At 35.8% G+C, this 16,383-nt stretch overlaps 2 protein-coding genes across 2 annotated transcripts; both read left to right on the forward strand.

Moving 5' to 3' along the window:
* The first annotated feature begins 2,918 nt into the window (after positions 1-2,918).
* On the forward strand, positions 2,919-3,668 carry LOC137659655 (uncharacterized). The gene has a single exon (XM_068394485.1). It carries the CDS (start codon positions 2,919-2,921, stop codon positions 3,666-3,668), a length of 750 nt encoding a protein of 249 aa, XP_068250586.1.
* Positions 3,669-3,997: 329 nt separating this feature from the next.
* Positions 3,998-4,972, forward strand: LOC137659656 (uncharacterized). Its single transcript, XM_068394486.1, has one exon. It carries the CDS (start codon positions 3,998-4,000, stop codon positions 4,970-4,972), a length of 975 nt encoding a protein of 324 aa, XP_068250587.1.
* Positions 4,973-16,383: the final 11,411 nt, after the last annotated feature.

Raw genomic sequence — 16,383 nt, forward strand, 5'->3', positions numbered from 1 at the left:
GTTGCTTCCAAGCAAAGAAGTACCCAAATTTAAAGGTGATCCTATTGAGTTTGCCAGTTTCATGATGGCATTTGATGCCAGAATTGCCCCAAATGCTTCGGGTGATGCTGACAAACTGTACTACTTGGATCAGCAACTTGTAGGGGAAGCCAAAGACTTGATAGGTGGATGCTTGTATATGAGTTCTTCAGAAGGATATACTACAGCTAGGAATTTGCTCAGTCAAGAGTATGGCGATCCCTACAAGATGTCGATGGCATATATTAAGAAACTTATTTCTTGGTCTGCACTGAAACACGAAGATCCTCATAGCTTGTATACATTTGCTTCATTCCTTATTAAGTGCAGACATGCCATGACCAACTTGTCACACATGGAAGTACTAAATCATCTTCCAAACCTTCAAGGAGTTGTTAAAAAACTTCTGACATTTCTTCAGAACAAGTGGTGTATCCTGGCTGGACATTTGAGGGAAGAAAAGGGAGGAGTTGATTTTGCAGATTTGGTTGAATTTGTTTATAAAAAGGCAAAGGCAGCAAACGACCCAGCATTCAGCAAGTTTGCTCTTCAAAATAATTATTCAAAGCCTGAAAACAACTCTGGTAGCTTCAAATACAGATCTTGTCAACAAAAGAGCAAAAGTTCAAGCTTTGCTACCCAAGCAGAACTGAATCCAGAAAATAGAAAGACATCAATAGTGTCTGAGAAAGAGAAATCATGTCCAATGTGCAAGAAAAACCATGATCTTGACGATTGCTGGAATTTTGCTAAGAAGACCTCTGAAGAAAAAATAGATTTCCTTAAGGAGAGAAGGTTTTGTTTTGGATGCTTTGGTCTCAACCATACCTCTAAAGGATGTATGAAAAGGAAGCAATGTAAGACATGCTCTAAGAGGCATCCCACATCACTGCATATCGATGGATTCAAACTACATAAAGAGAATGATAGCTCATCTAGCAAAGGTGCAACTGAAATTATTGTTAGCACATGTACTACAAATCATGTTAGTGAAGTAAATACAATAGTACAGGCTATTCTCCCAGTAAAAGTATATCAGAAAGGAAACAAAGTAGTTTTGGACACATGCCTTTTTTGATAATGGCAGCACTGGATGTTTCATCACAGAGAGTTTACGAGAACAGATAGGTGCATCTGGAACAGAGACATAATTAAAGCTTCAAACCATGCATGGCGTAAACATTGTGAATACTTTGGCGGTTAATAATTTGTGTGTTACAGATAAGGAAGGAAACAACACTACTGATCTGCCAAAAACCTTTACTCGTCAAGATATCCCAGTGAGTCATCAACAGATACCAAAACTAAAATTGCTCAAAAAGGTAGCCGGTCTGAGGAATATTGCTGATATAATTCCTGATTATAGAGCAGATCTGGAGACTGGTTTGTTGATTTGCAGTAATTGCCCTAAAGCACTGCAACCATTAGAGGTGCTTCCAGCCAAGGGTCAAGATTCAAATGCAGTTCTTCACCACCATGGATGGACTATTAGTGGCCCTCTACATTTTAAATACTCTTCAGAGAAGAACAGTATTTCATGTCACCATGTCTTTCTTCAGGAAGTTGAAAGAGTAAAGGAATGTTTTCATCCTGCAGCTGTGGTCCATATGTTTGAAAGAGCCTTTAGTGAGAAAGATGTTGGTATAGTTCCTGATGAGAAGGGTCTGTCACAAGAAGATCAACAGTGTCTCAAAGAAGTGGCAGAAAACATTCAGTTTTCCAAATGACACTACCAGCTTCCCCTACCATTTAGAACCAATAAAGTTAACTTGGTAAACAATAGAGAACAGGCAGTGAAACGAGCACAATGGCAAAGAAGAAAAATGAAACTAAATCCAAATTACCATGAAGATTATGTGGAATTTGTTGAGAAATTGGTGTCTGAAGGATATGCTTATAAGGTTCCAGAGGATCAGTCGTATGATGAACAACCTGCATGGTATCTACCTCATCGTGGTGTCTATCATCCAAAAAAGCCAAATAAGATTAGAGTAGTCTTTGACTGTAGTGCTAAATACCAGGGTTGTTCCCTTAATGACAAGTTGATGCAAGGTCCTGATATGACTAATTCCCTGATTGGAGTGCTCCTCAGATTTCGTCTAGAAAGGGTGGCCTTGATGGGTGACATAGAATCTATATTTTACCAAGTTCAGGTACCAAATGATCAACATAAATACCTAAGATTCTTATGGTGGCCTGGTGGTGAACTTGAAAGCGAACTTGCAGAGTATCGGATGGGTGTTCACATCTTTGGAGCAGTATGATCACCTAGCATCGCCAATTATGCTTTGAGGGCAGCAGCTGACCATGCAAGAGATAAGTATGGTCCAGATGTAGAACACACCATTAAGACTAATTTTTATGTGGATGACTATTTAAAGTCTGTACCATGAGAAGAGCAGGCATTAAGACTTGTGAAAGACATTACAGCAGCATTGTAGGAAAGAGGTTTTTGGCTGACAAAGTTTATGAGTAACAGCAAGCTGGTGTTGAAATCAATCCCACAAGAGGACCGTTCAAAAGATCTTCAAACATGTGATCTTGACTATGATGAACTTCATGTAGAGAGAGCTCTTGGTCTTCAGTGGAATATTGAAAATTATTACTTTACTTTCTCCGCAAGCTTGGACCCAAAACCACTTACAAGGAGAGGTATTTTGTCAACAGTATGTTCCCTCTATGATCCTCTTGGTTTTGTGGCTCCTTTTCTTTTGCCAGGTAAGAGAATTCTTTGCGAAGTTTGTCAGGATAGCAGCTTGGGATGGGATGATGTTATTCCCGAATAATACCTGAAGCCCTGGAGAAGTTGGCTTGATGATTTACCAATCCTGGGTAACTTAAAGATTCCAAGATGTGTCAAACCAAAGGAATTTGGTACAGTGACTTCCACACAGCTGCACATGTTTTCAGGTGCTAGTAATGAAGGCTATGGTGCTGCAGCATACATAAGACTTTCCGATAACAGTGGGAGGATTTCTACTGCTCTGCTGATGGGAAAGTCTAGAGTGTGTCCTGTACAGGCAACAACCATACCCCGACTGGAATTGATTGCTGCAGTGGTGTCCATAAATCTTGCACAACACATTTTGAAAGAGCTTCAGATTACAGTGGACCAGACATTCTATCACACAGATTCTACAACAGTTCTTCACTATATTTTTAATGATAGAAAGAGATTTCCTATATTTGTTGCAAATAGGGTGAAAGTAATTAAGGATTTCTCTGAAAATACACAGTGGAGATATATTCAGAGTAAAGAGAATCCTGCTGATATTGCATCAAGAGGTTTCACAAGTCAGCAAATGCTGAACAGTAACATTTGGTTTGATGGCCCATATTTTCTTAGAGGACCAGAGGAGCTGTGGAAAAATGATATGCCCGAAGGTGTAGTTGAATTGGAAGGATCTACAAGTTTTGCAGTGCATCCAGAAGATGAGGAGGGAAATGCCGTTGATAAGTTTCTTAAGTATTATTCTTCATGGCATCGGTTGAGGACGGCTGTTGCTGTGTATCACCGTCTTTTTTCCATACTGAAATCTAAGAGCCAAGCTAGACTTAATGGTTCAATTACAGCAGAAGAATTAGATGCTGCTCTGCTGGAAAAGCAGTCATCAGATATATCTAGAAGAAAACTTTTTGTAAGGAAGTGACACTCTTACAAAAGACCGAAGGATCAAGGGGCCGAGGACTTTGTAATAGCAGTAGCATTTATAAACTAGATCCCTTCATTGATCCTAAAGACAGGCATCTTCGCGTTAATGGACGGCTCTCCAAAGCAGAAATTTCAGCTGGCGAGAAACATCCAATGATATTACCTAGAAAGAGTCATATTACCACTTTGATTATTCGTTACACACATGAAAAATTAGCTTATGCTGGACGAAACCATGTGATGGCAAAACTTAGAGAACTTTACTGAATTATCCGTACCAATGCAAGTGTCCGCCAGGTTCTACAAAGATGTGTCATTTGCAGAAAAATGAGAAACCCTGTTCTAAACCAGAAGATGGCTGATTTACCATTGGGAAGAGTAATTCCAGCTGCTCCATTCACACACACAGGTGTTGACTTCTTTGGGCCACAGGAAGTCAAAGAAGGAAGGCGAATCAGGAAGAGGTATGGTGTATTATTTATTTGCTTGTCTACAAGAGCAATTCATATAGAGACAGCCAATTCCTTAGACACATCGTCCTTCATAAATGCTTTAAGAAGGTTTGTTGCTAGAAGAGGAAATGTGAAGAAGATTTGGTGTGACAATGGGACAAAGTTTCATGGAGCTGAGAAGGAGTTGAGGAAGTCACTGCAAGAGATGAATAATGATCAGGTCAGAGCTTTCCTCTCAAAAGAAAGCATCAGCTGGACCTTCAATCCCCCTACAGCTAGTCATATGGGAGGTGTGTGGGAACGTCAGATTAGAACTGTGAGAAAGGTCTTGACTCCTCTCTTCAAGGAACATGCTGGACGACTGGATGATGAGAGTTACCGCACTCTTCTCACAGAAGTTGAGGCTATAGTGAATGACCGTCCTTTGACCACAGTCAGTGACAGCCCATATGACTTACAACCACTCAGTCCAGCACAGCTTCTCACACAGAAATCAAGTGTTGTGATGCCTCCAACTGGTGTTTTTCAGAAAGGAGATATGTATCTGAAACAGAGGTGGCGATATGTTCAATTCTTGTCTAACTTATTCTGGACTAGATGGCGAAGAGAATATTTATCAACATTACAAGAGAAACAGAAGTGGAACAAGGAAAAGTGGCACCTTCAAGTTGGTGATATTGTCCTTGTAAAAGATGATAATCAGTTGAGTAACTGGATGATGGGTCGTGTTATCTGCACTGGAAAGGACAGAACCGGTTTTATACGAAGTGTAGTTTTAAAGACACAAACATCAGAGTTCCATCGACCCATTCAAAAGCTTGGTCTTCTCCTTGCAGTAGAGGAACAATGATTATAATAGTTATTTTTATTAGGATCAAAGGATTTGAGAGTATATTACATTTATTATAGATGTTATTTATATCACCTACATTTATAGATATGATTGATTTTGATAAACAAATAATTTGTTTATAGGGCCGAGAATGTAAATGCAGCATTTTATAGAAACCATTTGTGTATATAATCATTTAATAAGCTGTTTTTCAACTTGGTGATTAGGGTTAAATTGTATTGTAGATATTTTGTCCATTTTACATGTAAACATTGTTCAGTCTGTTTCGGATTGTTACTGCTAAAATTTGTTTGTTAATTGTTGAGTAGTTCTTGAAAAGATTGTTTATCCTGGTAGTTATCAGTGTTGGAATTACACTGTAACAATTATATGTTCTAGAAAGAGGATCAAGGTTTTTTTTATTACTGGCAGAGTAGAAGAAGTAAGTCTTCAAAGTGTAAAGAACACATTTCTTTGGAATTTCGTTTCGCTTGTATTGGATGTAGCTTAGAGTAACACAGATTTTCTTGAACCTCGTCGCCCTGCACTACTAGCAAAGTACTCATCATTGGTTCTCTGGTCTTGAAGTACTGACCGACTATAAGCTTTTACAGTTATGGTCAACTTAAGTTGTAGTGCTTAGTGTTAAGTGATTTAAAGCTTTAAGTTGATTTAAAGTGTCTTGCGATATCAACTTGAACTTTATATCAAATTCTTAATAAAGTGTGACGTGAGTAACAGTATCTGTGTCTTTTCTACTTCTCATCCATGTGGCTTTGAAGAAAACGGCAGCTACAACTTGAGTTCCTTAAGCAATTCAAACACAAAATGACACTAGGCTTTGACAGTTATATCAACACATGAGTTCCTTAAGCAATGCAAACACAAAGCGACACTAGGCTTAGACAGTTATATCAACACATGAGTTCATTAAGCAATTTAAACACAAAACGACACTAGGGTTAGACAGTTATATCAACACATGAGTTCCTTAAACAATTCAAACACAAAACGACACTAGGCTTAGACAGTTATATTAACACGTGTTCCTTAAGCAATTCAAACCTAAAACGACACTAGGCTTAGACAATTATATTAACACTTTAGTTCCTTAAGCTATTCAAACACAAAACGGCACTAGGCTTAAACAGTTATATTAACATGCGTTCCATAAGTAATTCAAACACAAAATGGTGCTAGGCTCAGACAGCTATACTAAAACTAGTTTCATAAGCAATTCAAAAACAATATAGCACTAGGCTTAGACAATTATATTAGGCTGCGTTCTAAAAATCATGTAATACAAAATAATAAAAGGTTTAGACAATTATATTACCACTTTACCAGTTCCCTAAGAAAAGTTCAACACAATAACGTTTTTATTATAAAGATCAGAGATGTTGAAGGAAAAAGGGATCAGTAGCCGAGGAATTTAACTTTCATTTGTTTTCCGAAGATGTTGGATGTCGCAGGATCCCAAAGACAAAGAAGTGTGTTCCACGTAACCGGAACTCACCTGTATATTAGACCCCACCTTGGGTGTGATTTTTATGGCTGCCAAAATACTCGCAAGGATCTTTGTAATAAAATATCTTTTTTTTTACATGATTTTATTGGATGTTCCTAAAATTTCTCTTATTCACTTGATAGAAACACTTTCATAAAAAATCCTTATTTACTGGGATAGGGTATAGCATAATTTCTGAATCGAGACTCTTATTGAATGATGTCACTTCCTTCCCAACTTCCACGTATGCATGATTCTGTTCATTCTAGATCTTTCTAGATTTCTTACATCGTATTAGATTTTTCTCGCTCTGTATTAAAAGTTCACCACATTAGGAATCACAATCCAGTTACGTAGTAAATATATACGTGAAATGAGCAATTACATAACATTAATTTTAATTATATTAATAATGAATATACTACTCATATCACCGTGATTATTTTAAGATCTTAAGACATTCTTATTAATCCTGCACCGAGAGAATATTCCTAACCGATACAATTCTATCAAGCTTATTATTTCACGATTATGTTTTTATTAATTTTTTATTATACAGTAAAGAGTATGTTTGTATAGAAAATAACACTAAAGTAACGTTAAGTCACGTATAGAACTAAATAGGACATCCTGGGGAATGTTGAGTGTTCCAAAAGTCTTATTTACACATATTCCAGAAGCATTTGTAAAGAATATTGCAAGATTACGGTCAAATCCATACTACGAATGCTCACGCTAGTCAATAATAATTATGTCAATATGGGCATTCTATTCACTGAATATGTTTGATAATTTAAAGATATGAATCATTGGTTATATATATATATATATATATATATATATATATATATATATATATATATATATATATATATATATATATATGTATATACATATATATATACACACATATATATACATATATATACACACATATATATATATATATATATATATATATATATATATATATATATTTATATATATATATATATATATATATATATATATATATATATATATATATTTATATATATACATACACAAACACACACACACACACACACACACATATATATATATATATATATATATATATATATATATATACATACACACACACACACACACACATATATATATATATATATATATATATATATATATATATATATATATGCATATATATACATATATATATATATATATATATATATATATATATATATATATATATATATATATATACATACATATATATATATATATATATATATATATATATATATATATATAATGTTTACGTTGTATAAAGTCAATGACATCATTAATCTTCAAACGTAGTATTCTACTTGTCTAAGATATTCATAGTCAATACAAAAAGATACTGTTAACAGATAGAGGACAGTTTATAACGAAGCCCAAATTTTTATTGCAATTTTACATTACTTGTGATTTAGCATCTAATGTACGGTGAAGTAAATCTGGATTCATGTCAGTGTCTGTTTAGCCCGACCTCTTTATATATGTTTCTTTTCAATCAGTTGCTTGTTTCTTGTTACCAGAATTCCTTGTGAGTCTTTTAGAAATACTGTTTATCCATTAACTGAATCTATTTTAATTTAGCTTTATTTTATAGCATAGTACTATTTCCAGTCTTTCCAACAGAATCAAATTTATGATATTATCAGTATCATTAAAGCAAACTGTCATATGCCTTGTATTGAACGTTCAAAATTTTATTCATCTTAGTACTTACAGTTCATCATTAAAACTCTGTTTCAGACAGATGCTACACCATTCCTATTTACCAGATTTGGCACTACGGGGACTTCGATGTGCATCTAAATATGAGTTGGTATCTCCTTACGTCACTATTAATGTTATTGATAACAAGAGAGCCACAGAATAACTGATTAGCAGCTATACAAATAAAAAAAGAAAAAAAAATTATAATCAGCACTGGGAATTAGAGAAAATATATAAAATGAACCCGGGTAACTTAGGTAAATAAGAAGCAGTGAGCGACCCATTTATTGTTAGAGAGCTTAATCTTTTTTTTTTTTTTACATGCGAGGGTTTTGGGTCGATACTATCATTATCAGGATGAAAATGTGACAAAAATACTAAAATTCACGAAAAAAAAATCCGTACATAAGCAATTTACTTGCTTCAATTATATTAAAAAAGATGTATATATGTAAAGTGATCTAACATTATACTCGGATATTCATGAAAGAAAGAAAACGTAGAAAAATGTTCACACAAAAATATTACTTCAATCTCTAGTTTATTCTCTCTCGGAGTCACAGGCGTGGAGTACTTTTAAACCTTAATCCGGGAAATATTTATACAATTACTTAAAATGCAATAAGTTTGTGGGTGAGATCAGTTGGTTTGAAGGTCAAATTTAGGACCACGGTGTTCTCCTTCAAATGAAGTTTGATTTCACCATCCAAGCCTGAAAGAGAAGCCAGTTTAACCAGGATCATTTGATTGTACAACGATGTCTTTTCTTCAGACTGGCCGGGGTTCCAAACTTTTGATTTATCGCTTTTAAAAGAAATGTATGACATCTTGTTGTCTTCAGTTGGTAATTGTGGAGTTCCCCATTCAAAGGGTCGCAGATTCTTCGTAATAGTAATAAAATAATAATTTAATTTTGATCCCAAGATTTTTTTACTTTTTCTCAAACCTCCTTATTTTTCATTTTGTCTTTTAAGCCTATTTTAATTTCAAAAAAAGGCTATTGACATTATTGTAATTTTACTGATGTAATTTTCCAGCTGATGATTTACTTATCAATCATGATAATAAACAACGTTCTCTAAAGCTTCAATATTCGTGTTATACAAATTATATATATATATATATATATATATATATATATATATATATATATATATATATATATATATATATATATATATATATATATATATATATATATATATATATATATATATATATATATATATATATATATATATATATATATATGCTAAGCTACAACCCTAGTTGGAAAAGCAAGTTGCTATAAGCCCAGTGTCTCCAACAGGGAAAATAGCCCAGTGAGGAAAGGAAACAAGGAAAAATAAAATATTAAGAACAGCAACAACACCAAAACAAATATTATAAACTATAAAAACTTTAACAAAACCAAAGGAAGAGAAATTAGATAGAATAGTGTGCCCGAGTGTACCCTCAAGCAAGAGAACTCTAACCCAAGACAGTGGAAGACCATGGTACAGAGGCTATGGCACTATCGAAGACTAGAGAACAATGGTTTGATTTTGGAGTTTCATTCTCCTAGAAGAGCTGCTTACCATAGCTAAAGTGTCTCTTCTACCATTACAAAGAGGAAAGTAACCACTGAACAATTGCAGTGCAGTGGTGAACCCCTTGGGTGAAGAAGAATTGTTGGCAGTGTTGTCAGGTGTATGAGGACAGAGGAGAATCTGTAAAGAATAGGCCAAGCTATTCGGTGTATGTGTAGGCAAAGGGAAAGAACCGTAACCAGAGAGAAGGATCCAATGGAGTACTGTCTGGCCAGTCAAAGGACCCCATAACTCTCTGGCGGTAGTATCTCAACGGGCGGCTGGTGCCCTGGCCAACTTACTACCTACCTATATATATATATATATATATATATATATATATATATATATATATATATATATATATATATATATATATATATATATATATATATATTTATGTGTGTGTGTGTTTGCGTTTTAAGACAAATATTTGTGTCTCATTAACATACAATATACTGTATATCAGTTGTGGATCTCAAAACATTGTCTTTTGTCTCTTTTCTTTTCGTTTTTCTTTTTCATTTCCTTCATTCTTGTTTACCTTTTTTTCCAAACTGATGTTGCTCAATGTCTATCTAAAAGTTATTCATAACTGCACTAAATTACCTTGCATACTACAGCATATCATTATCTTTGCCTCAAGTTACGTGATCTTCAATTCTTTAGTTACTTTTTATGATCAAAATATTTCATCACTTTGTTTCAATAGATTTTTTCCTGAAATATAGTTGTGAGAGTTTTTATCGTTAAAAGGAAATCTTGTAATTTTTATTTCTTAATCTTACCATATTGAAACTTAACTCTTACCACGTCAAACTCTTCTAGAATGTACAGTATCTGTAGATTGTGGGTTCAGGTAATCAAATGACCATTAGAGTGAGAGCTTGCCACCACACACGAACAGACATCGAGGTTATTGCATGACTTCAATGCTATGAATTTAGGCTCTTGTGGCCATGAAAACATTTGTTCTACTAGGCATTAATGCATTCAGTGGGAGTATGAAAGCTATCACACGTGCTTTGCCCATAGATATCTCACGATAGATGTCCCATGAACCGCGTAGACGACAGCCATCTTACCCCTAGTAACTTATCAAGATCGTTCGGTAGAAATCCAATTCTCATCGTTGTTTATTATTAAAGTGACTTTACTGCAGTTTTATGCTGCCTTTGGCTACACCAACCAACGTACAGTGAAACTAAGACTAAAGAGTAAACATAGAGAGAAACAAACGCAAACAAATAAACATATATATATATATATATATATATATATATATATATATATATATATATATATATATATATATATATATATATATATATATATATATATATATATATATATATATATATATATATATATATATATATATATTATTTTATTCTCTAGATATTAGAGATAAGCCTGAAAACCACTAATTATTTCAAATTAAAAATAACACTTTGCACCTGAAATGAAATGCTAATCCTTTTCATTTCTAAATTAGGATAAAGAAGTAAAAGCAAGGATGTAATCCTAGTTATATATCAATCGTATTTATAAAGAAGATTCGAAATCACTAACTATTTTCAGTTCTTTTAATGAAGCAATTTTTTTTACCCGATTAGAATAATGAAATCTAGTTTTGACAAAGCATTTTACATCTAACTCATTTCGACGAAGGATTTTGAAATGCTGTGACGAGAGTCGACTGTTGCCAAGCAACTAACGGTATTTGAAGGCAATAGCTATTGATAGCCCCACAAGGTGTCACATAAGAGTGACAATTGCATGTTTATATTCAACGGTTTTTGACGATTTGGATGACATTGGCATGAAAATAGATAATCGAATACCAGAATGATAATAGAGTTTTAATTATCTGGTTACATTTAACGACTCTTTGACGTGGAATCCGATAATGACTGCAGTGTAAAAGAAAATTTAGATAGTGCATACTTCTTTATTCCTATCTGCTTTGTTTGCTGCAGTTGCATTACATGGTTTCCCATCCCCTGAAGCAGACAGGCATGTGAAAGAGGACGACCTGCGCCAGAGAGTTGTACTGTTAGCGGGAGTCTTGCACGAGATACTTGGGTCTTAGGCGGTCATTAGTAATCCAATCCTTCTAGCATGAGCAGAGAGGAGGAAAGTTTTCGGAGTACGTTCATATGTGACGATACTGTGTACTTTAATTATCGTTCACAAGTGAAAATCATTATTTCGAATTTTTACAAACATTTTGAATTATGACCAAATCAGTACATATATCATGAATATGCATACTATAAAATGACAAGGAAAAAAATATCTGCACGGGTATACACCTCACCATTTTCTAAATTATGCCATAATATAAAAACAAAGTATTCTGAAAGGTGAACGATAAATCAGGACTGCCAGTCACACGCAATTTTCCTGAGAAATAACAACACAAGAAAATTTGCTTCCCTAACTCTGAAATGTTGGCATAACCGAGAAGCTGTGAAGCAATACTGAAACTCGTCGGTTGACATATGGTAGCATTCAGTGTTTAGCCTACTTCTCGCTTAGCTAATGTTGGGATGATGGAGCATCATGTGCAACATTAAATAAATTCTAGAGCTGAAAGACAGGAAACTTCAGTAGCCATATGGAGAGTCATAACAGAAATGTATAGAAATAATATCCTCTCCATTGAAATTAGCCGTAAATCAAATATAAGTCTGACAACAGTATTCAGGGGGATCAAACGTTTCAAGGAAGGCGAGAACCACAAGAATCGGACTAGAAAAGGACGATTCCGCTGCATTCTTCGAGAGCCGGATAACTAGATCATTATTAAAGTAAATTATTAATTTTATCCTTTATGATTTGGTTGAATAACAATATATTTTATTTAATAATCCTCATATGCAAGTCAAATAGGCTCATGCCTAAAATCAATGACATCACAGAAAAGGGAGGTGTAGCAGTCATCGAGGATGACATACTCCCAACAGACAGACATGCAGGATGTCCTGTAGGTTTGGTGTTCAGGCTTGTGCTACGGCATAGTAATTCATTCCAAGGCAAATGGCGGTAAGCATGTTTCCGAAAAAATCGTTGGCAACACAATTCAGTTCACCAAGGATGTGTTGAATGGAACAATTGTATTCAGAATTGCATAGATATGTCGACATTCACGGAGAGACCAAGCTCTAGACTTTCACTTGAAGGTGTGACAAAAGACATGCCCTCTAAGAAGTGGGGTAAGTAACGAATAGACACATACACCACCTATAGTTTGCAGTTAAAGCTAGAGTAGCTAGATTCAAATTGGGCATGACGATCAATTAAATTTTTTTTCAAGTACCGCCCCTACAGCGACGTCACTGGCATCAGTGGAGAGCAGGAAGGGTGCAGTTGGTACAGAAAAGGCTAGAGCAGTAGCAGTTCATCAGACTTTATTTGCACTGATGAAGGCCTCCTCCTGTATTGATCCCACTTCAGTTATTTTGATTTACCCTTGAGGGAGTCGTAAAGGGGTGTGACGGGCCGAGAGAAGGTTGTGACTCAAAGAGTGGATGAAAGCAACTGAGTGAGTTTATTCTAGAACACTCTCCTTTATATACAAAAGCTCAAGGCAACAAGAAATTTCCTGTTCAAAATCGACACCGTTATCGGTGAGAAAAACAGACATGTTTATTCAGGTTCTTTTTAGTGCGAGGGAAGAGCGAAGATACAAGCATAATATATACACAAAAGGAACTATGTACGATCGTGTGACACACGGTTGGTACATGGCTCCACCCCCTAAAAATGACCTATTGTACAGGTTAAATAGGGCGCCCTGATTTAGAGAGGCGAACTGCAGGCGGGTCATCTGGCAGGAGTTAAGCAGGTTTTAGACGATCAATGGAGACCCAGTCTTCTTTGCCACGAATATTTAGTAGGAATGCTTTCGGACTGCGTTGGATCACAAGGAGAGGGCTGTGTAAGGGGGCGTTAGCGGTGGCTTGCTAGTGTCGTTGCGCAGGAAGACGTGCATTGCAGAGTGCAAGTCTGTTGGTATGTGATGCTTCGCTGGAGCTTGTAAGTCTCGCGGCAAGGAGTAAATTTCCCACGACGTGACATATGCACTGGAGATTGTCGGAGGAGGTTGTAGAAGGAAAAAATTTGGCAGGGACAACCAACAGGTCATCATACACCATTCCACTGCCGAGACGTCGAGGGCGTCTTTAGGAGTGGTCCTTAGTCCCAGGAGGACCCAGGGAAGCTGAGTAAACCAGTTGCAATCCTTGCAGCGGGATATCAAAGCTGCTTTGTCGGTGCGATGAAAACGTTCAACCATTCTATTGGCAGCGGGGTTGTAGGCCGTTGTCTAATGTAGGGTGATGCCTAAGAGATTCGCTAAGGATGTCCACAATTGAGAGGTGAAAGTGGTACCCCTCTCAGAAGTAATATGCTCAGGGATACCAAATCTTGCAATCCATCCTGAGAGTAAGGCAGATGTACATGAGGCGGACATTGCAGTTTCCATGGGAATGGCTTTAGGCCAACGAGTGGAGCTGTCGATAACGGTAAAACAGGTAACTATGTCCTTGTGATATGGGTAGGGGGCCTACAAAGTCGACGTGAATGTGTGCAAAACGACGCTGAGGTTGAGGAAAGGGGCCCACTCCTGAATCCGTGTGTTGATGTACTTTGGAAGTTTGGCAAGAAGTACAGGTGCGGACCCAATCCTTAGCATCCTTAGAAATGCTGTGCCAAATGAACTTTGTTTTCAGCAGTTGTGCAGTAGAAAGGCGGTCTACCACTACTGACGTCACAGAGGAGGGTGGTGTTGGAGTCTTCAAGGGGGAAGTCTTCCCAACGGAGGAACGTGCAGGATGTCCTATATATATATTTGTATATATGTATATAATCATCATCATCATTATCAGCTGTACATAGCCTATAGCAGGACAATGCCCTCAGACATGTCCTTCCGTTCCCATCTGTTGATGGTGTTTTTATGCCAGTCTGTGCCAATCCGTCGTCCTATTTTCCTTCTCCTGATTCATTGGTATTTTTAGGGGACTAATTCTGTTAGCTATATTGACCACCTAGTATCTGTCATTCTCAATATATATCGTATAAACCCAATGACTCCAACAAGGAATATAGCCCAGTGAGGAAAGGAAACAAGGAAACAGCTTGTGTACACTCATGCAAGAGAACTCTAACCTTAAACAGTGGAATACCGTGGTACAGAGGCTATGGCTCTGTCAAAGAATAGAGAACAATGGGTTGGATTTGGGAGTGTCCTTCTCCCAGAAGAGTTGCTGGCCATACCTAAAGAGTCTTTTTTACCCTTAACAAGAGTAAAGTACCCACTGAACAATTACATTGCAATAGTTAACTCCTTGAGTGTAGAAGATTTAGTATATTATCTTAATATTGTTATGCGTATTAAGAACAAGGAGAATCTTTAAAGAATAGCCCAGACTCTTCAGTGAATGAGTTAACAATTGTCAAAGGACCCAATAACTCTCTAGAGGTAGTATCATTATTCTTTCCACGGCTCTTTGGGTTGCAACTACTTCATGGTTCTAAGGCATTAGTAAGGCTCCGAGATTCTGATGCATAAGATGATACTGGTACAACCGTCTGAATGAATACCATTCTTTTTAAAGAAAGTGTCATTTTACATTTCATAATATTTTGTTTTCCAAAAGCTTTCCATCCTATGCTTATCCTTCCTTTAAGTTCGGTTTCATATACTGGAGGAATACTGTCTATTGTGTATATTCATTAATAATCTCTAGAGGTTTGCTCAAAACCCTTATTTGCTGATTCGGCATCTTCATTGAAGATTATCTTAAATTTTACTCATATCTACTTTCAGTCATGCATTTCTACTTTCTCTTATAAATTTTTCTATAATCTTTTGCCAGTCCTCCCATGATTCAATCAATAGAACTATGTCATCTGACAATTTCAAGTTGCTAAGGTGTTCCCATTAGTTTTAATTCCTACATTTTATCAATCTGGATTCTTGAAAATTTACTCAATCAAGATTTTCTTACTATCTATACTAGCTGTACAGTGAACCCTCGTTTATCGCGGTAGATAGGTTCCATACCCGGCCGCGATAGGTGAAAATCTGCGAAGTAGTGACACCATATATACCTATTTATTTAACATGTATATTCAGACTTTTAAAACCTTCCCTTGTACGTAGTACTGTTAACAAACTACCCTTTAATGTACAGAACACTTAATGCATGTACTACAGTACCCTAAACTAAAACAGGCACAAATATTAAAGGCGATTTTATATCATGCGTTTCCTAAACACGCTAAAAAGCACGATAAAAAATGGCAACCGATGTTTTGTTTACGTTTATCTCTGATCATAATGAAGAAACAAACTCATTTAGTGTACACATATATGTATAGGTTAGTTTTTGCATCGATTATATTGATTATACAGTATGTTGATTTTGTTATTACCAATGTTTTACTTAATTTTTCTTAGGACTTCCAAATGAAATGTTTTTCTTTATGACGCCGCCTGAAACGACGTCATCATAAAGTACGCTCAGTAAACAACCACGCTCAGAACAAAGAAGGCATTCAACGCGCATGATGAAAGTGATAAATAATGATATTTA

Source organism: Palaemon carinicauda, chromosome 20 (genome assembly GCF_036898095.1).
Source record: "Palaemon carinicauda isolate YSFRI2023 chromosome 20, ASM3689809v2, whole genome shotgun sequence".
NCBI lineage: Eukaryota > Metazoa > Arthropoda > Malacostraca > Decapoda > Palaemonidae > Palaemon > Palaemon carinicauda.

Bases quoted from the DNA above. Each gene is read 5' to 3' on its own strand.
- LOC137659655 (XM_068394485.1), top strand. From the start codon at position 2,919: ATGTTTTCAGGTGCTAGTAATGAAGGCTATGGTGCTGCAGCATACATA.
- LOC137659656 (XM_068394486.1), top strand. From the start codon at position 3,998: ATGAGAAACCCTGTTCTAAACCAGAAGATGGCTGATTTACCATTGGGA.